Source organism: Melanotaenia boesemani, chromosome 15, assembly GCF_017639745.1.
Source record: "Melanotaenia boesemani isolate fMelBoe1 chromosome 15, fMelBoe1.pri, whole genome shotgun sequence".
In the NCBI taxonomy this organism is placed as follows: Eukaryota; Metazoa; Chordata; class Actinopteri; order Atheriniformes; family Melanotaeniidae; genus Melanotaenia; species Melanotaenia boesemani.
This window is the reverse complement of record NC_055696.1, coordinates 17,657,324-17,684,984: the sequence shown is the minus strand read 5'-3', so window position 1 is coordinate 17,684,984 and position 27,661 is coordinate 17,657,324. Positions and strand designations below refer to the sequence as shown.

The 27,661-nt window shown below is 39.6% G+C and overlaps 1 protein-coding gene across 6 annotated transcripts in view; it reads right to left on the bottom strand.

Moving 5' to 3' along the window:
* The window catches only part of LOC121654158 (rap guanine nucleotide exchange factor 6-like), a 146,467-nt gene that overhangs the window by 65,325 nt on the left and 53,481 nt on the right, over positions 1-27,661 (bottom strand). For 5 of the 6 annotated variants that reach the window (XM_042008128.1, XM_042008130.1, XM_042008129.1 and 2 more), the window contains one exon: positions 19,586-19,729. In XM_042008128.1, the coding sequence (XP_041864062.1) occupies positions 19,586-19,729 (144 nt within the window). Of the gene's footprint in view, positions 1-19,585; positions 19,730-19,840; positions 21,924-27,661 lie in introns of those variants that run through there. The other variant, XM_042008132.1, reaches the window with a different exon arrangement.

Genomic DNA, 27,661 nt, shown 5'->3' with positions numbered 1-27,661 from the left:
TTCATTTCTCTTTTTCTCTGCAAATTACAGTAAAAATGTCCTTCTTTTCCTTTTGTACCAAAATGGAAATAAAGAACTTTTTCCTGCCCCATCACATTTGTTTTCATAGAGGCATCCCACACTGCAGCTGCTTCCTCCACATTATCCTCCTCTTTGTTTCACACACAAATTCACAAACAGCCACAGAGCAATCACCCAACCGCCCCATCTTGTATTTATAAATGCCCTTGAAAATTATCCAGTAAAGGCTCTCTGGTTGTGCAGGCAGACGAAGAGATGGGGATCAATAGCAGTGGGATAATGGGAGCTAGTGAAATTGAGGGGGTGGTGGCCCTGAGTGCTTGAAACATCAGCACTTGAATGTGTGTATGTGTGTGTGTGTGGAGTACAGTGGGGGTGGGGGATAGTAGCTCATGACTGACAGGCCTCTGGCACAGTGTTTAGGGTCTGCATATACAGTGAGGGTGAGTAATTTATGTGTGCATGCTCAAGTGGTGGGTATCAGTGCAGTGTGCTTGCATTTGGGACTGGCTCATAAGTGTGTGTGTGTGTGTGTGTGTGTGTATTTGTGTGTGTTCAACTGGATTTGGAGAGTGAGAGGTCAGCAAGTTCAAGTGCTACATGCAAGGGTGTAAGAGTGTATAGACAATAAATGAGTGTTTTTGTGGACATGAGCAGCCTCATTTTCAGCACATTCAGCCTTGTAATGTAGAGAGGGCTTTTAAGCAAAAAAACAAAAAAACAGGCAAATCATAGCCAAGGGACAATCATTACACAATTGAGGACACAACTTTTTTTTTTATACTACTCAAACCACTGAAACATAAAAAAAAATGCGGATTCGTTCGAACTGCAACAAGAGGTAAAGTAGGAAAGCATAAGGCTTTTTGAAGATCTATAACAGAACAGGAAGTGGTGCCATCAAGAATTAACTAGTCTTATCAATCCCTAAATCTACTTAATCTACTATTGAGAATCTAGGAATGAAAAGACTTAAAAAAACAGTCCATTCAATATTTTCTGCAAACACAAATGACGACTGTGGGGTAGTTTAAACTCTAACAGAGGTGAAAGGCACACTTTATCTACTAAAATACATGTTTCAGTAAGAAAAGACTGAACTCACATTCTTTCTAATTATCTTGATTAGTTCAAATCTAGCTAAAATTAAGTTCTTATCTTTAAACAAGTATTTTTAGTTTTATTTGTAATTATCCATTTAAAAAACACAAACAAGGTGTTTTGAAGTAGTTTTGGAGAAAATGTCATGCTTCAAACGGACCTTCTGTAAGAGATGCCCATGGACGTGATGCAGAAAAAAACATCAATGATGTCTGTTTTTGTTTTGAAGGACTGAATAGTAATTTATGACTTATGGCAGGCGAGTAGCGCATGGCCTGGCTAAATGCAATCCATATTGATCTTTATCACCCCCACTTCCTGTGCATATGATATCCTAGACCTCCCTTGGCATGCTAAAAGCTCTCTCTTTGCACACTCTTTATTGTTGCTTCTTTCTCTGTGTTTTTGCCAGGACACCCCCTCCACCATCCCTTCCCCAACTCAACTCCTTAAGCTCAAAGACCACACTAGCTTGACACCCAGCATGGAGTCTATCAGTTTGTCTGTCAGCCCGTCTGAAGGCCTGAGGTCGGACTAAATCAGCCAAGGCCAGTTTGAGGAGGCAGTGGCATTAACCTCACCTGGCAAAGGTCAGAGCATAACTCACAACTTTTTCACATGAACTACCACAAGGTAGTTTACTGTTATGTTATTGATTTAACAACACAAGCCTTTCATTACAGTTCCTGGCTGTAATTGTGCCACGAAAGGAATGGAGTGAAACTGGTCAGAGTGGGGAAAGCCTAGCAATGAATAACGTCACCAAACTATGTTGCTCTCATACATCGTCACACTTCCTCATCATTGTTTTTGCACATTTCTCCCTCCAGTGAAAGGGCCAGTGTGTAGGATGTAATGAGGCACAAACTGTATAGTGTAACAAACCAAATATGACCCACCAAGGCCCAAACTAGCGCACGCAAAATAAAATGTAATAAAAAAAAAGCACACATACATACATACACACACACACACACACACACAAAGCCTGCTGTATGGTTAATGTTTGAATAGTTTCTTTGGTGCTCCTGTGGCAATGCCTCATGGCAAAGATGCAGCATGGATTAAAGATGAATTGCTCTTTGTAACCTTATAACAACACATCTTCAGAGCCGCATCTGAGCATGAAAGAAGTGTAAGGCTTGAAGGTGTTCAGCTCCTAATCAGACAGTCTGGGTATGAAGCCACAGCACTGAACAGTCAGTCAATAGACAGTACTGGAAAATAATTATTTTATTTATTCCACTCAATCGAGGCTGACCTCTTTAATGCAGCAATCTCTTCCATCTGGCCCTGGTGATGACTAGTCGACCAGTAACTAGTTTATATCGAACACATAATTCAGCAGTTTAAACAGAAAGGAAGCTTTTCTTGGTCTATTTAAAAAAAACATCTGTATTCCTTTAAAAACCAAGTGTTCACTTGTTAAGCTCCATCTTGTAGGATTATACTGCACTGATGCACTGAGGTTTTTTAAAATGGCTCTTATTTGGATATGCCAGACGCTTTGTCTGTCTGTCAATCTGTCTGACCTGCCATGTCTTCCTGCCCTGACACTAAATCCATCTTCCAAGTGAAGCTCTCGCCTACAAACAGCTCCACAGCAGCATTACTATTCAGTGGAGAACGGGTCCAGACAAACTGATACTGCCAATATTCAGCAGGGCCCATTGATTGCTGAGGAAAGCAAAGGCAGCAGCCTGGATCGGCCCAGTGGCTCTTTATTTTGAGTTTCCAAGCTACAGAGAAATTGGTTAAAGGTACATATTTCGGGTTGTTTAAAGATGGCTGGCATTTGGAGCAGAAACAGAGCAACTTGTGAGAGCGGAGATGGCTTAGAACAATGTTTCTCAATCCAGTCAACACAGGACCCACTGCCCTACTTGTCTTAGATGTGTTCCTACTCCAACACACCTGATTCAGGTTAATGAACTTCCTCATCAAGTTCTTTACAAGCCTGTTAACAAACCATTCATTTAATTCAGGTGTATTAAAGAAGGGTTGCTTCTAAAAGACACAGGGCAGTGGGTCCTGAGGACCAGGAATGGGAAACTCTGGGTTAGAAGATACTGAAAACAGATCAGAAAGGAAGGAGTTAAAAACAAAAACAAAGAAGCTCAATGGTAAACCCATGTAGGCAGCGGCGAGGGTCATAACAATGTGGCAAGTCCTCTAGCATCAGTTTAATGTATGCTGAGGTTGAGTTATGCTGGAGTGAGCAGGAAATGTTTAAAGGGACAGTTCACCCAGTTCAATACAACAATAAAATGAAAGCAACACAACTAAAGCCCTTTAAAGACACAAACTGACCCAAGAAGACCTCCTGTTGAACTCTGGGGATTTTATTAGAAAAGTAAATAAATATAGGTCTCTTAAATGCTCAGCACCTCAATAGAGAAGTCCTCCTGGCTTCACGGAGCAGCTTTGCTGGCCTACATTTCACTGTCTGTCATCTGATGCCAAATTTCCAGCCACACAGTCAATATTTCAATAACTATCCTCTGATGTTAGAAATTAGAGCAGGCAAGTACGATGTGCTACTGGTGAGGACTGCTGCCTACAGGCAAAATAAACTCTGTACCTTTATGGTAGTTTAGCCTTCAGTCCAAGTTGCAGGAAAGTTGGCAGCTGGCAGACACAACTTCCTGCAGAGAGGCCAAACTAAATAATTTGTTTGAATCAAACAAACTGCTCATTTCTTTCCTGTCTTACAGCTCTTGTAATACATGAGTGCATTGTTGAATGTATTTAAAGCAAAGATGCACATAGTTGTAGTTGTATTGAACATGCTGGTGGTTTATTCAACAAGAAGCTCCCTGTAAGGCAAAATTTGACTAATTCCAGCCAGTTCAAGGTAGAAAATAAGTACGTATGTGTAGAAAATAATTGGCTTCTGAGAAGGCAATTATAAAGCAGTGAAAACTTCTTACACAAAATAAATAAATAAATAAATCAATAATAGATCATCTTTTTTTGTCTCGTTGCTTCTATTTTCAGCTGCTCCCTCAAAATTCTCATCATTGTCCAGAATTTCCCTCCTTTTTTCCCCTTTGAGTTTCCACGATTTTGTTTGAGGTTAAATGCTTTTGCAGACCACCCTCACACTGCGCTTTCCTTTTCCTCAGCGTTTCTGATCGCTGCTGTACCTCCAGACAGAGCCTAATTGGAGGAAACGAAAAACTTAATTAACCTTTGCAAAAGTCGGGCTCATCAAGGATGCCGACCAATTAATAAGGACTTTGAACAGGCAGTGCTGGATGAAACCTCAGCAGCTCTAGGTGGAGGATAAATAAGCTTAAATGGACCAGTAATAACACACAGATACACTAGTTCGATTTCAAGTCGGTAGAAAAAGAATGATGCTTAATGGCTTAAATAACGTTAACAAAAATGGAGTCTTAGTGATGAGATGTAGGAGACTTGTGGACCTAAAAAGATCAGCACCTCTGAATCCCTCAACTTCAAATAACAGTGTAAGTCTGTATTATCTATTAGTGTATACAACTGCCTCTAAGTAACTTATATATTAACATAATATAGCATTTAACACCACCCAGAAATGTTTTTTTTAATATATAGTTTTGATATTTGACTTTGACTCTGTTTCTAACTTGTCAACTGTTTTATTGGTCGTGAGTTACAGCAAAGTCATCATATGTAGTTTTCAGATTGATAACATCAAGAAATGTAATATCTTTAATCATAATGTAGATCAGTCTCAAAGTACTTGAGCAACTAAATTCAATGTTTCCTTTAACAATCTTTTGTTTAAAATAACAACAATTAGCTTATATTGAACTTATACACTATAAAGCAATGCATAGAAGGTCAGATGATTGTTTTACTTTAATTTAAAAAGCAAACTCTATGTAATTACTTGGGTTTGCACGTCTGCACTGATGAGCTGCTATACAGTTTATTTCCTCAACACTAGACCCCTTTAGACTACAGACAGCTCAGTGTGATAGGATGAATCACTAAAGTGATGGACAGCAGTAAAGCTGGGTAAAAAGATTTACAAGAGATTTTTCTGTACCATGTGTCATCTTAGACTAAATATCTTCCCTCTTTATCCTCCTTCATCTCCAGGGACCTAATTATTACTTATCATTCTGGAAGCACACACACAATGAAGACAAACATCTTTGAGGCTTTCAGCACCCAGACGGATGCTCCCAGAGTGACAGGCGTACGGGGATCTATGTGAAACTCATTCTGCTAGAACAACCACAGCAGAGCGATCCTGGCATGTTGTCAAGAGGCTGATCCTTTTCAACAGTCATCCATACCTTAATATCAAAAATAGGTCAAACAAGAGACCCTAAAAACCAAAACAAGCAATATATTCTGCTATGAAGATGCTTTTCTTACATCATCACATAGTTGACCAGAGGCCAACACTGGCAGATTATTTTGGGAAATTAAATCTAGGCCATCAAACTGTTAATTATACACACAGCTACATCATTACCAGTTCTGTGAGGAGTACAGGGAACCAGGCAGATGAGATGGACTGACTGTATCAGCTCACATTAAGAAAAAAAACAAAAAAACTTGCATGTAGTGTACACATCATTTGTTGTCATGGCTACAACAGCATATTTCTGCACAAACCGGCACCTCCATAGGGTTTAACTTCATCTGCTGAGATTAAATGAATGTAAACACCAAATTTAAAAGAAAAAAAACGCAAAAGCACAATGATAACAATCCCAAATGTTATTTTTGGAAACCCTTGCATTACTTTGGAGAATAAGGATGGCTGCTGTTGCAGATGCTAAGGAAAACAAAACATTGGTGCCAAGCTAGAAAAAAAAACCCCACATGTTCAAAACATCACAGCTGTTCAGAGACCACAGAGCACCTGGCATTATTTCTCAGATAAACAAAAAGAGGTCTGGAAAAAAAATAGATTTTCTAACCCTGATGCATAAAAATAATAATTTGTCTTTCATTCATGGGATTATTTAAATTTTAAATCCATCTTTCCTTACATTGCAGGGACTGGAAAAGACTTAGGCATGATGGCTGCAGCTACAGATATTAAGATTTCTCAATATGTTTAAAATTCTGATTTAAACTAAGCAGTAATACATTTTATATAGTATAAAGTAGCGTACATTTCATAAAGTAATAATATTTGTTATATGCATATGAATGAAGCTCATCATCCCTGATCCTCCACCCTATCGCTCCCTTACCCTCCACCTTCAAAAATACACACACACACACACACACACACGCACATACACACAAGCACAGAGGCAGCAGCATCCTAAGCCAGAGGCACCGGCCAGAAAAGGGATTACGACATCGCTTACTTTGGAGGACCACGGCTGCAAGCAGTTGGCATAGCAACGGACTAGGAAAGCCATTTCCACAGGAGGGAGGGTGCCAGCGAGGGGAAGTTTCCCCTTCGTTCGGCAAGATATGAAGAAAAAAAAATGAATAAGTAAAGGAGGAGGGCAAAGGGTGGCGCCACTCTTTTTGTTGCAAGAGAACAGTCCAGAAAGTGGTTTGATTTGGCGGCAAAGAATAAAAGATCCGCTGTCAGGTGTTACTACGGAAGAAGACTTTCAGCCAAGACAGATCCACTCATATGTAAAGCTCTCTGTCTTCGACCAACACCAAGGCAACTGCAACACTCAGAGTAGTAAAACCTGAAGGATGTTCTAAACTAAACCCAGACAGGACGGAGGCTGCACAGTGAAGGATAAATCCATGACAATTAACGTGCAAGTTTTTAATCTTTGTTCAAAGTTAAGTGAAGAAGTTCACTGAATCTATTTTGGCCTCTTGAGGATGCACTTCATCAGAAAGCATAGGTTGTTCTCCTTAAAAGATGAGTCAGTGCTAAATAAAAAGAAAGGTTTGTCTGCATCTGCAGCCTCTCGCCTGACTTCAGGTCATCCAAACAATCCCTCTTCACCTCCCAAAAGCCTTGATCATCAGTCTGTAGTTCCTCTTTTCTCCTCATACACTCTCGCTGTCTGTTAAACTCCTTCTTCTGTGTCTTTGCAACTCTTTCTCCTCTATAAAGGTCCAGTGATGCATGTGCATGTCCAGCGGTGCAGCTCCATTGGCAAGGGCCAGTGATCCTGTTTCTGCGCCCCAGCTTCAAGATCCAATCCCTGGATAGCACTTGCACCTCACGCCGGCATTCCTCCTCCCCCTCCCATCCTCAGAGAGATGCTACCGTGGATGGATGCTGCGCTGTGGAGAGCCGGCCGCTAATGGAGAGAGTGGGAACGAGGAGAGAAAGGAGAAGGGAGGGGAATCCAGCTGGAAAAGAATGACATCACCTGTGCAGTGGGAGAGAGGGAGGGAGACGGGGAAACAGAGAGAGGGAGTGGGTGGTGGCAGAAATGAAGCGCGCAAGGAGAGGGGGGGCTGCATTAGATGGATTGGCTGCTGAGCAGATGTGGATGAAGGAAAGAGATGGACGGAGAAGGAGAATGGGAGAGACGGAGATACAGAGGAAAGCGAGGGGACATCTTTATTGATCTGCTGGTAACATAAAGCTGAGTGTATTGAGGCAACCCCCTCCCCTTTGTGATTGCTCCGCATAAATTACAAAAAACAAGGAGGGCGCATAAATCAGAGCCCCCTGTGAAATACAAGGGCAGAAGCTGCCGCTATTTTGGCGAATGCGAACATGCGACACAATGGCAGAGAGCGATAAAAAGGTTTTCCCTTTCAGAAAGCGTTGATATGGAAGATTTGTAACACACAACACAGAATTTCACACACTGATCACAGATGCAGCAAATCCATCTGATCCAGTCGACTGTTGGGCTGAACAACGAGCTAATAAAGGCTTTAGGGTTGTGTAGTCTGTGGCTGCAAATGATCTGAAGCAGAGCTGGATCTGAAAGGCTCTACAAATAATCCAGAGGGTGTTTTTTTTTAGCCCACTTGAAGAACTGGATGTAGGACATCACCCAAGAAAGTTGGACTAACTTCAAAACTTGCAATCAGTGGCCTAATCCCAATAAGTGATAAAGTCAACAGCAATTGTAACACAAACTGAGATCGAAAATGTGTAAACTTTACAACTTTATAATTAACTGAAATGATTGTTTTCTTTTGTAAATATTTTCATTTGATCTTATAATCAGAACAAATGGCAAACGTGGAACCAGTTATCTTAATTGTTTCTGTCTTTTTCAAACCATTTCACATCATTCTAAGTTGTGTTGTTTATAACTTAGCAAACAGAGACTGAAAAGGGAAAATGTAAACCAGTGGTAAAGTTAAAGAAAAGTTATGAAAATGAATTATTATATCTCATGTTTAACAACTTTAACAGTGGACAAATGATATGTGGTGAGTTAAAACTGATGAATGAAGTTAGTTTTAATACAATTTCATGTACCTGCCTCTTTCTGGACCATCTGTCACAATAATTCTCCATGAGAAATGAATTCTTATGGGGTTTAATTATCTTTTTGTTTAGAGCAGTGTTTTTCCTCAAGCTAACTGAGCTAATTCTTTCCCGCTCTTCATCATAATCTATCAGTGTAGCTTCAAAATGAAAACAGGAGAGCAGAATTAAAAAGGAGGGACAACAGAGGATGTCTGACTGTTTGAAATGCAGATCTTCACCAAATCCAGAGAGACATTTTAGAGAAAGAGGCAGATTTTTTTTTCTCCCACCATCTCTCTCTTGTTCAGTAACACTTCAGCCTCCTCCCTTGTTTCTCCCCTTCAGTCCTTCTTCCTGTTTTCATTTAAAACCCCTTGTGTTCACAATCACACTGTCTAGTCTGCACTGCACCTCAAATCGTTTCTTCTTGCTACACCGTACTTGATGTCCTTCGACAGTATCCACCACATTATCTCTCCATGCTACTATTTTTACTCTTTCTGCTAGTTGCTCTGAATCAGGATCTCCACCCTTAATCTTCTCTCCTCTGTGTGTATGAGGCAAAATACACCTCCCGACTAAGAATGACATCATCTTTTCACTCCGCAGCCAATCAGATGGAAGCACATGGAGCCCTGCCTTCAGAGGAGAAATGTGTACACAAGAGAGGCCGAGAGAAAAAAAAAAAAAAAAAAGAAAGGATGATAGAAACAGATAACCGGACAGGCTGATAGAGATGCAGAGATGGAGGTGGTTAGTGGACTAAAAAGATGAAAGCAAAACACATACAGACCCATAAATGCACTCACACCTTAGCCCCCACTATTCCATATTAATGAAATTACCCAAATTCTGAATGGATTAAGTGTGTCTACCATTGGTGTCTTCAGTAAGTGTGTACACACTGTGTCTGTTTTAGAAGGACAAAGGCAATGCTCATATTCTGTGTGTCTAACTGTGTTATAGCTGCACTCCTTTTTCCCTATTTTGCATATAAATATATGCAGCACACATACACATCATCTGCAGCACTACATCTTCGCCTTTCCCCACTATCACACCCAAGCAATTATAAACACATACACACACTGACAGCTGCAGTGTTTGCTGTGTTTCTTAAAGAAATTTACACAGTTTGGATGCAAGACAGAACATCTTGGTTAAAAGAAACTGTGGAGTATTGTGGGCTGACCAAAGATCCAGCTTCAGACATTAATTAATCAATATTTTCTCTTGTTGCACTTTTAACATGCAGCATTTAGAAGGTCTGATTAACAATTAGTCAAAATATACACAAAAAACTTCAATGGTGCTTTGTTTTTCTTTAATAACTGAAGGAAAATAATTAATCTTTCATCATGTTTTAGATTATTCTTTACCAAGACCCTTTTAACACGTAGTCCAGGATTATAAATTTCACTGAGGCGACCTTTACATTTATGAGATGCTGCAGTTATTGAAGAGTTAAGTGCACAACAAACTCACATCAGGGTAACAGGAAGCAGTCAGAAAAACAAAAAGAAGCACTAACGCTTCTGTGTAAAGTACATAACTATTAACATCAAGTTAGGGATATTCAACTATTTTATCATGTCTGAATGAAAATAAAACCCACTATAACCTTTACAGGTGAACTTCATTTGACCTTCTTTAAACATCTGAATGAAGCTGTTCAATATTTAAATACTTACTACACAACATCTAACAGGATGATTAACCACAATAAAAACACTAAAGTAGTGTTTGAACCATGAACTAAACATTCTGGTTCATCTGTTCTCTTCATCATACTCATCAGACCAACACGTCATCTAACACATGACTAGTTACTGAGACAATGGCGTGTTTTGTTGTCGTTTACCCACTACTGTTACTAGTATTTCTTACAGTAAAATTCTTTGACATGAAGGAATCACCATTGCACATTTATACTTAAATGTCTAACATTCATGTTGTAATATTAGCACATCATGAAACTTTTACATTTTTCTTTTATTTTACCATTAACTAAAAAAAATCCCTAAAGTATATTTTACACACAGATTATCATCTCCGTAGACACTTCTGCCCTCAGTTTGTTGCGTTTTTGTATTGCAGCCAAACCAAGCATCATAAATATAAAAGCTGTCAAAATAAATAAAGTGTTTCATGAAGTTACTGAAGAAAAATTCTGGTGTTTAGTACGCAAGAAATAATTCACAGAGAATAAACCATGTCTGACAAAACAGATGAAAAGATTAACAAGAAATTAGTAAATAATGTCTGAAATATTTCTGAGGTCTAGACACATTAATCTGTAATAAGTTCTACTTCAGAGGGTGAACTGAAATAAAAAATGTACATGTTTGACACCGATTGTTAACAGAACTCACTTGGTAATTAGCAGAAATGCACCATGATGTGATTTCAAAACGTCAATCATCTCATGTTGTGTGACTGACCTGATTCTGAGTTTAAAATGAAAACGTTAAGACACACTTTCTGAGAGTTGTGTTCAAATCACAGAGCAGGATACACGTCATACAGGAAGTGCTTCCTGGAACAGTCTGTTTGTGATTGTGTGTGTGTGTTGGGTAAGTCAGGTGAGCGAGACAGAACAGTACAGACGGAGGTTATAAAAGTAAAAAAATGACAGAAGAAAGAAAAAGATGGGGCAGATATGTAAAATAAATAAATAAAATAAAAGAGAAGAATGAACAGTTAGCATGTGCAGGCCACATGAATATTTGACCACAGGGAGAGAAAATTTAAATGTTTTTGGAAAATATGAATAACTCTGACAGGTGCCAGTTGACAGGAAACGGCAGACAGTCACACATGCTGTGCAGTTTGCACTGACTATACACACATATCTCAGTTTGTGTGTGCGGTTGACTGCTCTGTACTTTGGGGGTCCAGCTTCTCTTTTGTCATTCAGCAGGATGGTACTGGGACATGTGCTCCCATGGGACACCCCACAGACTCATCTGGATACCCTCACATGCCAGCACAGGGTGGTCAGATGCAGGCTTTCTGTGCATCTCTGTGTTTGTGTGGCTACAGCTCACATCTAATCAGTTCTGCCAGGCTAATTAAAAAGAGTCAGCTGACAACGGCTCCCCCTGTTCCATAACACAAAGATGTGTATCCACATTCACCCACACACACGCACAAAGAAGTGTTAAATTGGTGTCCGTAACAATATTTGTTTGTTGGATGTGCAGTAGTTTCAGTTAAAATGGACAATACAACTAATGAGGGGACCTATAAACCAAAGTTTGGTAGATTCATACTGACATAAGATCATTGGTATAAAAGACACAGAACAGCTGGCTGGAGGTGTTGTATGAAAGTAGCAACCAACAAGATTATTTTAATTAACAAACCAACTAACTTTGCCTTAACCCTTTAACTGCCAGCTCTACCATTTGGTATCTAAATTTTTCTCTGTGACTATATTGAATCTTATTTAAATTTTGTGGAAGTAAATGTACCTCAGCCATCTCTACCACTTGGTTTGGGTATGCAATGCAATTCTTATTATCATTGTCCCAAGAAAATGGAAAAAATTGAAAAGAAATATTTTTCCATTGCTTTTGTCTTGGTGTGAACATTAAAGGTTTTATTATACAAAAAAATCAGAGAAGCTGGTATTAAAATTTAAGCTTTAAAAATGAAAGATTGTTCTAAAAGTAAATAAAAACGCACTGGATCCTGCGTAGACAAAAATCAGCTTTATCTTGCAATATTAACAGAAACACAATCCCTTGTCTCCTATAAAGCCACAGTCTTGTAATTTTCTGGTGGGTAATTTTCTGGTGGGACGTATATTTAAGAAGGGCAACTTTGGAAGAAGTATGGACCTGCCAACATGTCCTCGCACTGTCCAGTAAAATGACCACGTTTCTGCATGAAAACTGTTCAGCCTTTAGAGCCTGAGAGGCATGGATCCATGTAACAACAGAGAATCATGGAAACCAGTCAGCCAACATCTTGCACACCACCCCGAAGCTTTGAAATCACTCATATTTGACTTGCTTCAGTCATTTTATAACAACTCTCTGGATAACTCTGGATGGTGCCAGCAAAAAGAACATTATGTATAAAAAGCTTATGTTAAACAATCTCAGAGTTATAAATGTTACCATCGCTGCAATTACTTTAATCCCACTTGGTAAACATGGAGGTACCGTGGTTCACATCCAAATATGATAATGCCTGAGGATTCAGTGATGCAACAAGGTGAATGTGTCTGACTTCAGCCATTAAATCATCAGTATAAGTATAGTCCCTCAGCATACATTTGTGCAAGTTTGTGTCTGTCTGAAAGACATTAAAAAGAATTCCTGCCATTTAAACCAGCCCTTCCCTTTCCGACTGGTCCCTGCAGAGACAGTCTGACAGTGAGGTTCGGCTTAAAGAGCGAGAGGATCAAACATAAAGCAAGAACTAAAGAACGGGGTAAAAATGGTACAAAAACTAACACCTTTAACCAGTCACTGTCAGCTGTGCCGTGAATGTAAGAGGTAGTTTTTGCACAATTTCCTAAAAGACTTGACAAGTGGCGTGTGACGTGATGAAAAACATCATCACAGAGAGTAAGACACAACCCAGAGGGACCGGCACCAGAGAAAGATAAATTGAGAGCAAACAAGAGAAGACAGTGTGTCAGAGACAAGCACGCAAGAGAGCAAAAAAAAAAAAAAAAAAAAGACTCATGGATGAAAAATTTAGACACAAAGGAAGAAGTGGGGGTGGGGTGAGGAGGAAGGAGAGAACTGCCAGTGGGATTTTACAAGGTGAAGAAGAGGTAGAGGTGGAAGACTAAAAGCTTGGTTGTGTTTTATTGGGGCTGTTTATTTCTACTTTTATGATCCTCTAATTCTGTTTCTAAAATGTAAAACCGGAGACAAGATGAACTGAAAAAAGATTCAACTATCCTTCATCTTAAAGTTAATGTCATCCCAGTTGAGGAGTAAGAGGGAGAAGTTTAAAAATACTGTCAAGCAGAGGCCCAGAAACAGGGAAGATGAAGGTTAGATGAGAGGGAAACACAAGGGAGGAACGATGAAAAGAGGAGACTGAATGGAGGGAAGGAGGGAGGAGACACGAAGCAGTGAAGAATATAGAGTGGGAGTTCAACAAGGTTGTCATCTTAGCGCTGGTGATGTAATCCCTAAAATTAGCAGCAACAACAGCCGCAGACAGTACCCCACTGGTACACTGTGCTGCCCAGCGTACTGTACTCTGCATGCACTCATGCACGCTGTCAGCATGTCTGCAGCATTTAAAGACCATATACAAGAAGACAACTTATTAGCAATTACAAGTTGCTTAAAATAAAGCAACAGACTGCAAACAGCCTCTGACACTGCAAGAGAAATGAATCATTGCAGGATACACATTCACGAAAAGTTAATAAGATAAATAATTCTGTGTCTGCATATTCTCAATGATGTTATGAAACTTGCATACAGCTCAGAGAAAGTTGGTGTTTAAGTTGCAAATTCAAGCGTGGAAGCGTTGCAGCAGCATGCCTTAGCGACCGAGTTCTGAGGTGCTTAAAGGCATCGGTCCAAGTCTGAGCTGAACATTTTAAACTTGAACAACAATATGAGGAAGTAAACGGTCTGTTGACTGGTACAAGCTCGCTGAACCAGACCGATGCAGCTGCTGAGTGGAAAGCGCTCTCATTTGAGTTGTTTTTACATCCGTCAATGGTTCCGTGTTTTACGACTTATCCCTGCAATTTGTTTGCCGTTGATGGTGTGTGAGCTGCAGCTTGGATGCCGTCCTGGTTTCTGTGGGAAATGCCTAAATTGGGGTTGAACCACTCCTTGCCAGAAAATTCAGAAAGTAAACTAGAGATACACTGAATGCCCAGGGAAACAGCAGGAGTATATATGGAAGAGTAGTTGTAGATGAAGCTGCAGTTAACTGTGCTTTTTGGGTTTTTCTGCATTAACACAGCTGTGTTTGATGCTCTTTAAAGCAGTCACTGTACCAGACTCCACAAGAGTCAGTCAGAGGGAGTTAGAATAAGGTCACATGGTAATAAGAAGTATCGTTAACCCCTGGTTGCATTCACTTTAGCTGTGCCTCATCCTCCTTTACGCTCCTGTCTCAGCTCTCCTGACCTCTCCTTTTTCACTCCACCCTCCCATTAAATCCCCACCTGACATTGTCACAACCTTCACCTTCGTGCCTCATCTCTTCCTCTCACAACTTAGCTCTCCTCCTTCTCGTCTACACATTTTTTTTTTCCATTACCTGTCGACTCCATTGCCATCCTCTTTCATTATCTAACTTTTCTCACCATTCATTTTACACTCCTCTCTACTTCTCCCTTTCCTTTTAACCCTCTACCTGCTCTTCTTCCTCACTGCTTTGATTTATCTCAAATGGTTACTATAATGGCATCTCTGCTTCACAAGACGACATGGTGAGAGGAGAACTGAGATATGAAAGACAAGAACAAGAGCGCGTTATCTTTGGTGTCTGTCAGGATTTATATGTTTATCTGTTTTTGGACCAGCGTTTTCCACCAGCTCTGCCCTGGGTGCTCTGCTGAAATGTGTATGCATTTGCGTGTGAATGTAGCCATATTCATAGAAAGAATATATTCTCAAGTGACAAATAACTGACATCTTTCAAGTCTTATGCAGCCTTGCTCACAAATAGAGCACAATCCTGGAAAAATGCACTTAAATAGGAATATGGTAAAGAGTCTTTCTAGTCAAACAAGAGCTTTTTGCTTGACAGCTCTACCTGATCAGACTCATCTACAGAAAAAATTAGGAACAATCAAATAGTAATAGTAAAAAAAAATGGAATTTGACCACTTTCTGAGCAAATACATGCAAAATTTTGATCTTGTGGCTTCCATTGTTCACTTCTGTCTGCCAGCTCCTGACTATCCATCTCTTCCTAGGGCCCCATTCGGTCTAGCAGTGGCAAACTGCCTAGAAGCCTCCAGGACTGAGGTGGTCCCACCAGCATTCTGATGCTGAAGGAGTAGATGCATTATAGTAGCTCAAAGCTTTAAAACACAAGCAGCCCAGGATATTTTAGCTCTGCAACAAGTATGGGTAAAATAAACATAAAAAAATACATGAGACCGCCCTAAAGAACAGAATAGACAGACCCAAACATAACTGATTTGCAAATGCACTCACATGTACTAATTACAATTACAATAAAGGCCAAATCATAGGAACATTCACAACTTCATTGTTACACAATGCCAAGCAAAACGCTATAAAACTAACCGACACTGCTGAGCTGATTCCAACACAATCAGCACAGGAAATTAACTTTTTCTGCATCACACCACAGAGACCGAGGCTGCACAGATTTCCCAGACAACTGCTCTGTTTAACCAGCCGGTTCAACTTAAGGAGGCTTTCACCAGCCAAATAGATAAGTAAAAACAAGCTTCTCAGGTCAGGGCGGCAGAGTTAACTCAATCATTTAAAAACAGCAACAAAGAAAATAAGCTTTCCATCACCACCATTCTGTGACTTTCAAACCTGAGAATTAAAAGGTGATGATGGGGAAAAATACCCTTCTCACCAGCTTAGCACTTTCATGACAAAAGGTTGCTCGTGACTCACACATCGACCACATGAGGAATGCAACCTTAGATGTAATCTGATTGGAAGCAGTGACATCAGGGTAACTTGAGTAATGAAACAGTATGATGGGCACAAGCTCATTAAATTGAGTTAAAATGATACCATCAAAAACAGCGTCACTGTGATTACATCATCGCTAATGTAGCCATGAAAACTGCTGTTATATGAAATACATATGCCCATTTTATCATGATGTTCTGTTTGTAAAAGGGTTGGGTTTTACTTTCAGACGAATGAATGAAAAGAAAGCAAAATCAGGAAGAAATAGGATTTTGGTAGGGTGCACATTACTTTTTGTATTTCAGCCTCTGGGGCAGTTCTGAGGATACTTTTCAGCAAATGTGGGTCAGATTCAGCGAAAACAATAATTAACCAGAGCATATTATAACAAATGCAAACAAATATGTTGCATATCTGAGGATTTTGGCAAAGGTTATGCTGGTCCTGATGGTGGTGTCCAATGGCAAGTCGTAATTATTAGGCTTAAACTCTGTGTTGTCTGTTTAGTACATAAACAGCACAAGACAGACGTGCTGCCTATGATACGGGAAGTTAGCTAAAAACCACAGACATTGCAAGAGACATACGTTTCCGGTGTGATGTGTACTGACACTTGATTGCTCAAAACAGCAGAAAGGATGCTGTTTCACGCTCCACGAGCACATGTAAGACAGTTATATTGATCTTTTAGCCACAGAAACTAAACTCTGACACAAATACAAAATCAAGTCTTTAAAGCAAATCCTACATTGTTTGTCTAAACCCAGAAGGTAGATTTTGTTACCGAATAAATGTGAATGAATGAGACTTGATTTTGTAAAAAAATGCTGTGAATGCTCGATTATTTTCTGCAGGTGGCTGAGCCTGTACTGAATTAAGATCCAGAGGAGCCGTGGAGCAGCCTGACAGTAAGATCCCTCTGAGCAGGTTTCCCCTGCAGAGCAGAGGAGGTGATGTTTTCATTTATCCATCTTCCTTGCAGGAGAAAGAGAGTAACCGCTGAAGCATCAGATGTCTAAATGAAGTGACTCTCTCTGTGTGCATCTGTTACTGTGCAACGTTTATGTGTGTGCATGATTATGTGTGTGTAGTGTGAGGCTGAGTCATTAGTAAATCCCAGCGGTGTGTTATCATAGTGAGAGAATGTGCAGGATCTTTTCTCTGTTCTCACTGGAGAAGGATTCAGGTTTCTGAATCAATAGAAATCAATCACATATCTCATCCATGGTACAGTATAAAATAACTACAATTAAATATTAAAATACATCTAAATCTGATCATAAATTTGTCCTTCTTTCATCTGAAATTTAAGAAAAATACAAGCCAATGCTACAGCTCATTGGTGGCATTAATGCTCTGTGTTGTTTTCTCTGTTAAAGACACTAAACAAATTCACATTTTCTGTCCATTTCTAAACCTTTTTCTCGGAGCTACTCTGCTCAATTCATAGCTCCAGGAACTCCATTCACTTCAGAGCAAGCCATTAAGAGACAGAGAAAGATGGCAGACACCAGTGCAGAGCAGCGATAATGGATTACTGATGCTATTATGGTTCAATAAGACCTCCAAACAACATCTTCTGATCCACTGCCAGAACTGCAGTCCTGTTTGTGTGTGTATGCTTGTGCGATGTCCTTTTACAGCATATGCTAACATCACAAACAGGGAATTCCCACACCTGAACTGTAAAAAAAAACAAACAAAACTAATACCAAATGTTAGTCTTGTTGGTTAATTAATCACAGAGTAACAAAAGTCAGTATATGCAGAGCGAGTCAAACATACTGAGGAGTAAACAAGAATAGATTTTACAATAGCTCTCTCTGCCACAGTAAATGTGTGGGGGAAAGGGCCACCAGCAGCACACACGGGGTGACACAAATCACACTTTTTAACTGTCAGCAAACCATAAAAGATGTGTCTCACATCTAAAGCTGAAACCTGAAACTGATCCTATCAAGAGTCAAACTTTATACTGCCTCCCTCCCCAAAAGTTTAACAGTCAAAACTGACTAAAACCTTGTTCTAATTCTTCACAGCTCAGTTGTTGTTCCCAGCATGCATCTGGCTATCCCCCCCTGATAGTCCCCTTCCGATCTGCCACCCACAGTGTCAACAGACAGCATGTGTATGGCAGCCTCAAAATGACCTGCTTTTTTTTCTCCCAATGCTGCTACTGTCTAAACAACAGCTGCCTGAATCAGGAGCGACTCACCTGCACAGTTACCCAACACACACCACACATGTCAACAACAACAACAACAAAAAGGCTGATACAATGAAACAATGCAGGGCAAAAAAATATGAATTAATGGAGGCAAACCTTAATTGTGCACTACTTCCTACCTGACTGTTGACATAATCCTGAGAATAGAAGACACCAGCAGACACATTCAAACGAAAGAGAAACAAGACACAGTCAGAATAAGAAAGTATGCAAACAGTGAAATCAGTGCAGGCTAACATGGCATATGCTTAAGGGAAATGAGCATGTCAAGAGTCTTGCATGCCACAGCACAATAATCTTCTGTGTCACTGATGGTTTTCAAGCCACGTGTTTCTAGCTCCTCCTGCTTTCCAATCTTGCTCCATTATAATCCCAAAGCAATTTACTAATTCTAGGTATTCTCATATTTTGCCAGCAAATGCAGAGTGGGCTAACTTTAAATGATAAATACAGTTGCAGACTGCAAATGTGGCTGGTTTCTGTGTTGCTGACAGTTAGAAATGCAATTTTTGAAAAAGTGGAACAATCACCAAGAGAGTACAGAGGCAGATGGGGTCTACAGAGGACATGTTTAAGTTTTCCATTAAGCCTCTTTGTAATGCCCCAGAGAGCTTTGCAGAGAAAAGTGTGTGCTAACCGATCATTGTGTGGCAAAGTGTGGCTTCTGATGATTAGCGGAAACTGTAACTGACACAATGCTGGCCCCAGTGATCCTATCAGAGGGAGGGAAACTCACTCTCACGTGAGGGACATGCTGTGCACAGTTTCAAGGCTTTTGTCAAGCAGAATTTGTGAAAGAACTAGAAAGCCACTGTATCAGCTGACCTTCACATAAACCTAGCTTGTAAGCTTTGAACACAATCATGTTTTTATTGCATGAGAAACAAAAATGGACACAGAAAAGAAAGCTATGGAAACAAAGTGTCTAAAAGCTTTAGTTGCTTCTAATTTTTTAAATAAAATTTCTATTTTTAATTAAAAAAAAAAAGTAAAAGGTAATTTCTAATGAGACTGGGCATGAATGTGCACCCGGACAATTTCCGATTTACGTCATCTGCCACTGCTTACACTCCTCAAGATGTCAGCTAGGTAAAAAAAAAAAACCCCAAAAACAAACGGATATTTAAAGATCTTTAAATACTGACAGTTCTGCAGGTGCCAAGGCAAAGACTGTAATATCCAATTACTCACAATTATCATGCAAATACTAAAGGGGGTTAGCATTAGCTTTGCTGCTAGCAATGTTTCTCCTCTTACCGTGCTGTAGCCGGCGGGTTCTTGGCCATCTGTGATAAGTTCCCGCTCTCCTCTGGGGTTCACCCTCCTGAAGCGCCGTCTGGACCGTCTTTGGGACCCGTCTCTCTGTAGGAAGCTGTCGTCCCCTTCACTGGCGTTATCCACCTGTAATACACAGTCAAAACTCTCCTCAGAATAGAAGTTTCTTGGGGATCTGAACCCACAGCCTCCAGGTGTGTGGGGACATCTGGACAACTGATCCGCGCAGTTTGAGACCTGAGAGCTCGGTTCAGAGCAGCTGCGTTGTAGTAGTTCAGACTTTTGGATCTTTTTAAAGTCCCTATTATGGTCCTCAGTTTCTGATGTTTGCTTCTTATAATCCACGTTTTTGCTCTTCACATCTGTCAGATTCTTGAGGAAGATCCCTTCCTTTTTCTGTGGCTCTTCTTCTTGTCCTGATGTTTCTGAGGTCTGGTCCTGCTCCTCTGTTGGCTCCTGGTTGAACATCCAGCTCTTCCAGAGCGCAGAGAGCCGGTACCAACGGAGAACACTCATCTGGACTGAAGGACGGTATCAGAACAACACATAAAAGCAGGAAGTACCACAGGGGAGGGGGTTGAAACAGTAGGGAAACACTTCTATAAAAATAAAAGTGTTGGGTCCAAAAGTTTTAAACAAAGAGAAAAATCCTGAGGGGTTCCTTAGCATTACATCCTCTGAGGCAATCATCCAGGAGACAAGCAAAACAAAATTAGATTAAAAGAGCAAAACAAGGAGACTTAAATAAGGACAGCAAAACGAGTGCTGCATCTTCATCTGTTTTTTTCCTAAATGTGGCCAGAAGAGTTCAACACGGAGCTCCGCTGCACAACATGTTGCAAACAGAGTTGCTCACATGTTTGCTTCCTCTCTGACGCTGTCTGACACACACACAAAGCATACACTCAGCCCACAGTTTCCTCCAGGAAACTGTGAATACACAAATATCCTCAGCAGGCAGATAGAAAACAGCAGAGCACACAGATTCCAGCCATACAATTCATTCCCCTGCAGACTTTTTGTGCTGCTCAGTTGCTGCAGGAGTTTCTTTTCTTTTCTTTCTCCATTACATAACAGTTAATATCAGTCTCGTGTTAGTAATGACCACATCGTTAGGAAAAAATGTAAAATACCTTGGTAAACTCTTTTTTTTTTATTCTTCAACTTGTATTTTGTTCTTTTCTTGATTAACCCCATAACCCCATCCCTATTCAGCAGATTAAGTACCACAGTACCATCTTTCTTCTATCCTACCATCATTCCAGTTTTACACACACTTGACTTCCTTCGTTTCAACTTCTTCACTGCTTCTCAGTTAAAATATCTGAATGTAGTATGTGCTTACATTTTAGGTGATTTTATCTCAAACTAAACACAGCAAACTGTACACTTAAAAGAAACTTCTAAAGCTTTATTTTGCTGTAACTATCACACCAGCTGCCACATTTGGCAAATATGTACAACTTGTCAAACCTCAAACCACAGACTTAACTATGTTAACCAGCTTAAAGAGCAAATAATCCAGTGTTACAAGTTAGAAATCTACCATTAACGAGACACTGATGGTTCAGTGCTGTAACGTGTTCATCTGAATGGAAGTTGGAAGCCAGCATCTTGACATTAGAAGTGTGTGAGCAACAACCTAAACAGGAGTGTGGAGTTGATAGACAAATGTGGATCCCAAACATCTAAACTTTTTTTTTTTTTTTGAAATTATTAATTCACTTTTATTTCATGCTTGGGTTATTTATTGTTATTTTTATTTTTTATTTATTTCTACACCAAGCCTGGTCACTTTGATGACAGTGGTATTTATACTAGAGAAGTGACTGCAAATGGGGAGAAAAAAAATACAACAAAATGAAGCAAAACAGTAAAAATATGAAAATCACTGCAGTGGGGGCCTCAGGACAAAAATGCGTAAAACTGGTATAATGTGCTTTAATTCTTCCTCTCAGCAGCATATTTGCCCTTTTACTTACCTCTGTATTTTTAGAGGTGAATGGATGTATGAGTAACAGAACAGGTTAGTGAAGGAAGCCTGAATTATCCTCTTACTTTGCTGTTCTGACTTATTAGCAGATAATGTCGTTTTACTTACCGTTGCCATTTTCTCTGTCCAGGACACTGATTGGGTAATTTGGCCTCTTTTAACAAATAAACACCTTTAGCTGACAGTTTTTGTTGTTCAGGGCTCTGGTTTATGAAACTTTCTGCAAATCTTTCTGCAGGTCAAATGAAAAATAAAAGTAAGAGGATCCATCTGTTGGAATTTCAACATTTCCGAGCTTCATCTTCCTGCCTCCCCCCTTAAAGCCCTCTTTTTCCCCTTTTATCTTTATTATTCCCATCCTAGCCGATTGTGAAGCCCATTCCATGCACAACCCCTTTATTCATTAAAACAATTTTTAAACACATAATTATCAAATTTAATGTTTATTATTGGTGCATACCTTAAAGTTTCATCAAAAGAAAAATCAAATTTTATTCAGTTAAAATACATTTGAAATTGTTCAGGAATATCTGATGTGAAACTTAAATATCTATTCAGTCTTCCGACTTGTCCCCTTGAGCTTATAATGTGACTGTAAAGCAATTATTATGGAAGACTAAGATTTCGTCATAGCAATTATACACCACAAGCAGGGCCATTGTTAGTGATGGTGATGTATTCTTTCCTCAGGTCAGTCATGTGCATTTACAGATATGTCATATTTAAAAACTCATGACAAGCCACAAACAGTGATAGGGAAAGACTATATGACTGTTGTGTTTGTGTTTGGAGAAACATGGAAAACCAAGACTGGAAGAACAGGACGTGCCATACCTTCCAGTGTCTTCACATACAGTAAAAGTCACTACACAGTAGCCTAAAAACTATAAAAAATTCAGTATTTTTCTAAAATAGACATCACAGGGGAGTCTGAGTTAAGACAAGCTCAACAGTCACTGAAAAACTAAAGAGCTTTAAAAATAATCAATAACTGAAACACTGTATTGACGTGTCCCCTCTTATTGCAAAAGTTGTGTCTCATTTTATAGAGACAGTCTGAACATAGAAGACATTAAATTCAGTTGGGAAGGTTGAAAAGTGTGTCTGTTTCATTTTGATCTTTTTAACTCACTTTGTGAGTAACTCTTTGGTTGTCTGACTGAATACAGCCCACAACCTGTCCCATGACCACCAGTCCCTCCTAAAAACTGTCCACATTTCCTGTTTCCTCTGGGCACTTAAATGAGAGTGTGATAAACTTCATGTTGAATCATCTGTTGGTTTACATTCCTCTCTATCTGATAGTTTTCCTGTTAGCGCACATCGGCTAACTTTTGTTTGTTCTGTGTATACTCTCATAATTCCTCTCGTCTTACTGCTGTCTTCCATTCATTTCCTCTCATCCCCACCACACACACATACTCACAACAACCAACCCTGCTCTGAGTATGAATGTCACTCCCGTCCATCCTGTGACCAGAGTCATGACGAGAACCACGAATCACATTCCCTCTACTATTCCTGTGGCTCTAATTAGCTGATTGGCTTTAGTTGGGAATGACCAGACCACACTAGACCACACATTTGGGAATGTGTCCCATTTTCTCTGAAAGTATCATTGATGAGAAAAACTGATGATGGTTTTCGTTTTAAATTGTTTATTTCCCCAACAGAGCTTCACAGAGATCAACCACTCTTATAGCATACAATACTCTCTTTTCCATATATTAGGCTGAAAGATATATAGATAATTTTCTACGATCCATTGCAGTGGTTTCAGCTTGTGGCTCAGTTTATCCACATCATTTCCAAATTAACTTGCTGCTTCCACTGTTGGACTGTGTTGAAATCTTTTCCAGAAAAGACTCATTTTTAACCAATAGGTTACCACTGAATAGTTAAAAATTCTGCTTTTACTTGACTTTTATATTATTTTTAAATGTGTCAGATAGAACCCCAATAACTATCTGATTCAGAGATGGGGACTTGAGTCTGGGACTTAAGTCACATTTCCAGTGACTTGAGACTCGACTTGGAATCGCAGTTTGAGACTTGTGAACAATCTTGTTTTTGTCATGATCTTCTCTCTGATCATCTGGCTTCCATCATCTCTCCAGATGTAACACTGACGTAACGTCACACAGATGTGCCTGCAGTGCACGTGCAATTAGAACATTGACAGCGCTGGTGAACATAGCTGTTGCTTCGTCACCTGTAACTTTTAATACAAAAGGACCAGTACAAGAGCAGCAAACCGAAACGTCTGTGGTATAAAAATCCAGGACACTGGATCCACCACATCCACCTTAAACATCTGCAGAGGTTAGTCACTATAACATGAAAGCTAATGTTAGCATCTATGTTAGCAACGAGCTGAGAGCCACAGCCGTGTAAACGTTTGCTTGTTACTACCTTTGTACTAAAATGAAGTTAACTCCATCATATTGGCTCCACTGAATGTGTTGATAAGAAGAACGAGACATTTACTGAACAGTTTCCATAAACAGCTGACTTTGCCATGATCATGTTAAACTGGGATCAGACCCACTGTAAACAGTGCAGTTTTACTGGGTCTGTTTATTAGAAACAGCTGTTGCTGATTTAGGAATGTATATTTATTAGGCCTGCAAGTAATGGATCTAAATTAATTAAAATATAGATTTTTTTTATTCAATTTTAAAAAGTTTTAATTTAATATTTTTTGTGCTCCTCCCAAAGAGTTCTTTCAAGCCCTTTAAAAAAATGACATTTTTTCTGATGCACTAGTGCAGGGATCACTAAGTGTGGACCTGTTGAGCCGCTGTCCTGCAGATTTTACCTGCTGCAGTACACTTGAGTCAAGTAATTAATTATTAAACAGCTTGCGCAGAACTTGACAACAAGCTGTCATTTGGTCAGGGGCCTGTTCCAAAAAGGAGGTTCAACTCTGGGTCTAAAATGAACTTTTGGGTTTGGCAGAGGAAGAGGATAGCGAGGAGACACTGAGACCCAGAGAGGCCAACAATAGATCTCTACCCTTCACACATTTATGGAATTATGATTTCAGACATGTGTGAGGACTTTCCTGATGACTCGACATACCATTATCTTTGTAAAATGTTTTCTGTTGCCAGTATTATAAATAAGGGTCCCATTTACAAAAGACATTTTTGCAACGCAAAGAACCCATATCACTGTGATGTCATCTTATGATCATGGCTTGTCTTGTTGGATATGTACAGCAGGATAACCCGAGTGACTGCAAAATAGTACAGTTTGATTAGATATTGAAAATAACTTATATCACATATGTTTAAGTTCTGAAAAATCTTCTCCCTACACGAATCACTGTGTATTAATTCAGCTTCTAAATCTCTAGAACCACATTGGTATGGACAACCAATGTCTGACAGCTGCTTCAGGTGGGAGGACACAGGTAGAAACTCAGGGGCTGAGTTATGACGAGGGCAAAACTGCTGCGCTATTTAACATTTGCTGCGCAGTTTTGCTCTGGTTATGTTTCTACGATTAGCGCCTGATCTATTAAGACTGCTCCTGTTATCATTTGCGGAGCAAACAGCAGTATTTAATTGAAGATGTAGCAGCGCTGTTTGCTCTGTCATGTAAGGTTCTGGAGAGCAAGGAAACCGCAAACGCAAAATTAACTTTTATCCAATAGAAGTTGAGACGAATAAAGGAGACAAATAAAAATATTGCGGAAGTCGAGGAAAAAAATCTAAATGTCACCAGAAATGCTGCAATATAGTTTCATATTCAAGTTCAATTTATTTATAAGGCACACTAACAACAACCTTTAGGAACCAAGGTATTGTACATATAAAAACATGCAAGGAACAAATAAGAAATAATAAAGGTTTAAAAGCTATAAAGAAATAATAATAATAATAATAATAATAATAATAATAATAAAAGACAGGCATGATAAAGTCTTTAAACTTATCCAGCAATTCTAATATTGCAACGCTGGATCGTCTCCACAATCCTCTTCTCTGGCATTCTAAATATATTATATAAATAAATATAATAGAAAAAAATGCATTATCTTAGTCGCCTTTCATGGTGTCTGTGCCTCCTCCTTAAAATTATTACTGCAGCCATTGCGCGTATACTGTTGTGCCAATTAGCACCTGCTTTTCAGAAACGCTATTTTTAGAGCAAACATAAACACCGCAAACTATTTGCGGGCTACATGAATCCCACTGCTGCGCAAACCAGATTTATTTGCATAGTCTCCTCCCACTAATGTGCACTTTCTGGCCGGAACGCCCATAATGCATATGCAGTAGCTTCAGAAACGCAAAGTGGAGAGCGGCGCAGTTTTGCCAGGATAACTGACGCAGTTCCATGTTTGCGGCTTTGATAGATAAGCTTGGGCCGATTTTAGCGGAGCAAAGCCGTCTGCACCTGTTTTAGTACACGCAAAGCGTTAATAAATCAGGGCCTCAGTGTTTCTTTATGGTGAAACTGCCAGCAAGGACGTTTACTTTATTGAATCCGTTACCATGGTAACAGACTTGAGGTAACACCTCGCTTTCTGGAAAGGAAAACAAAGAGTTTCCCTCAACTCAGGGTTAACATACTCAGAGTTTTGACATAACCTGCTTTCTGGAACAGGCCCCAGGTGTGTTGCAGCAGGGAAACGTCTAAAACCTGCAGCACAGTTTGGTGATCCCTGCACTGAAGTGCAGCATGCTGACCCGCCTCTCTACATTCAGGAAAACAATGCTATGAGCTGCAGTATTAGTATTTTAAATTTATCTGTGGATCTAGATGGATTTTGGTTTACATTTAAAATTCTTGGATAAGTTATGTTAAGAGCCTATTAACTAATCTGAATGATCTTTCATGTTCATCTGCAGGTTTTCCGAATTCAGTAAATAAAAGAAATAGTCCAGAGGAGGGGGACAGAGCATTAGTCAGTGTAACCTAAGCATAAGCGCTGTTCCTGAAATGCTGGTAGATAAAGGGTATGTCCAGATTTTAAATTCCTTAGATATTATAATGCAGTTCTCTAAGCAGACCGGACGGCAGGTGTCGCATGGCTCATTTCTCATTACAGCTGAAAGTGACGTGCGACTTTACTTGAGGTCCAAGACTTGAAACTTGACTTGGACTTGCAAAAAAGGACTTGTGAACATCTCTAAACTGACTCTTCCAATCATCCCTAGAGATAAAACCAGATTTTGAGGGTGAATTATTTCTTTAGCCTTCAAAGGAAGAAATGTAGCACAACCAACTGAAATTAATTACTTCAGCTGAATTTGGCTTAGTGCTTAATTACAAATGACTTTAGATAGTTTTCAAAGGAAAACAAAGCCAACCAATTGTAAACTTAGGTTTTCATCAGAAATAAAAATATTAATGAATTAAACTGGAGCTGAAAATAGTATCTATTAATTTGTTAACCACTGCTTAGTGCTTTCATTCAGCTACATCATTCAAAATCCAGTTGTTTTGTTCTCAGATCTTTATCAAACATTCAAAAAGTATGAGAAAATTGACAAATATTTAAGAACAGCTAAATAAACTCTAAATAATACATTAGACACAGGCAAATGTTTCCTATTGTGTTCTTGTTGGGGAGGGAAATTTGAGCCTCCCCACCTCAGTTCACTGTACTCTGTTGTTTCCTTCCTGTTAAATGTGATGCATAACATCCACAGAACCACTGCTGTGCTGCGGCCAGAGGAAACATTACAGGCCGATAAATATGGACCAGGATATGCACAGGTATTAACAACATCCTCTACACATTCTCCTTTTCTAGTTCTCACACAAAAAAGGCAAACATGTGTGCAGAGGAGGAAACACACTTCGTGTTCTCTACTTCAGAGGAAAGTTTAATTGAAACTAGTTTTTATTCTCTCAGCAAAAAAATCTTCTTTTCTTAATCAAACTGACTATCATTTGCTTCCCAGACAACCCAGCCGACAAAGCTTGTTGGCTCCTCTCCTGCAGAACGCTACATAACACTCACACAGCACTGCACAATCTTACCTTTAAGATGGTCAGCACCACCATGTCTTTTACTGCTGTAACAGCCTTTAAATGGACCCGGAGGGGTA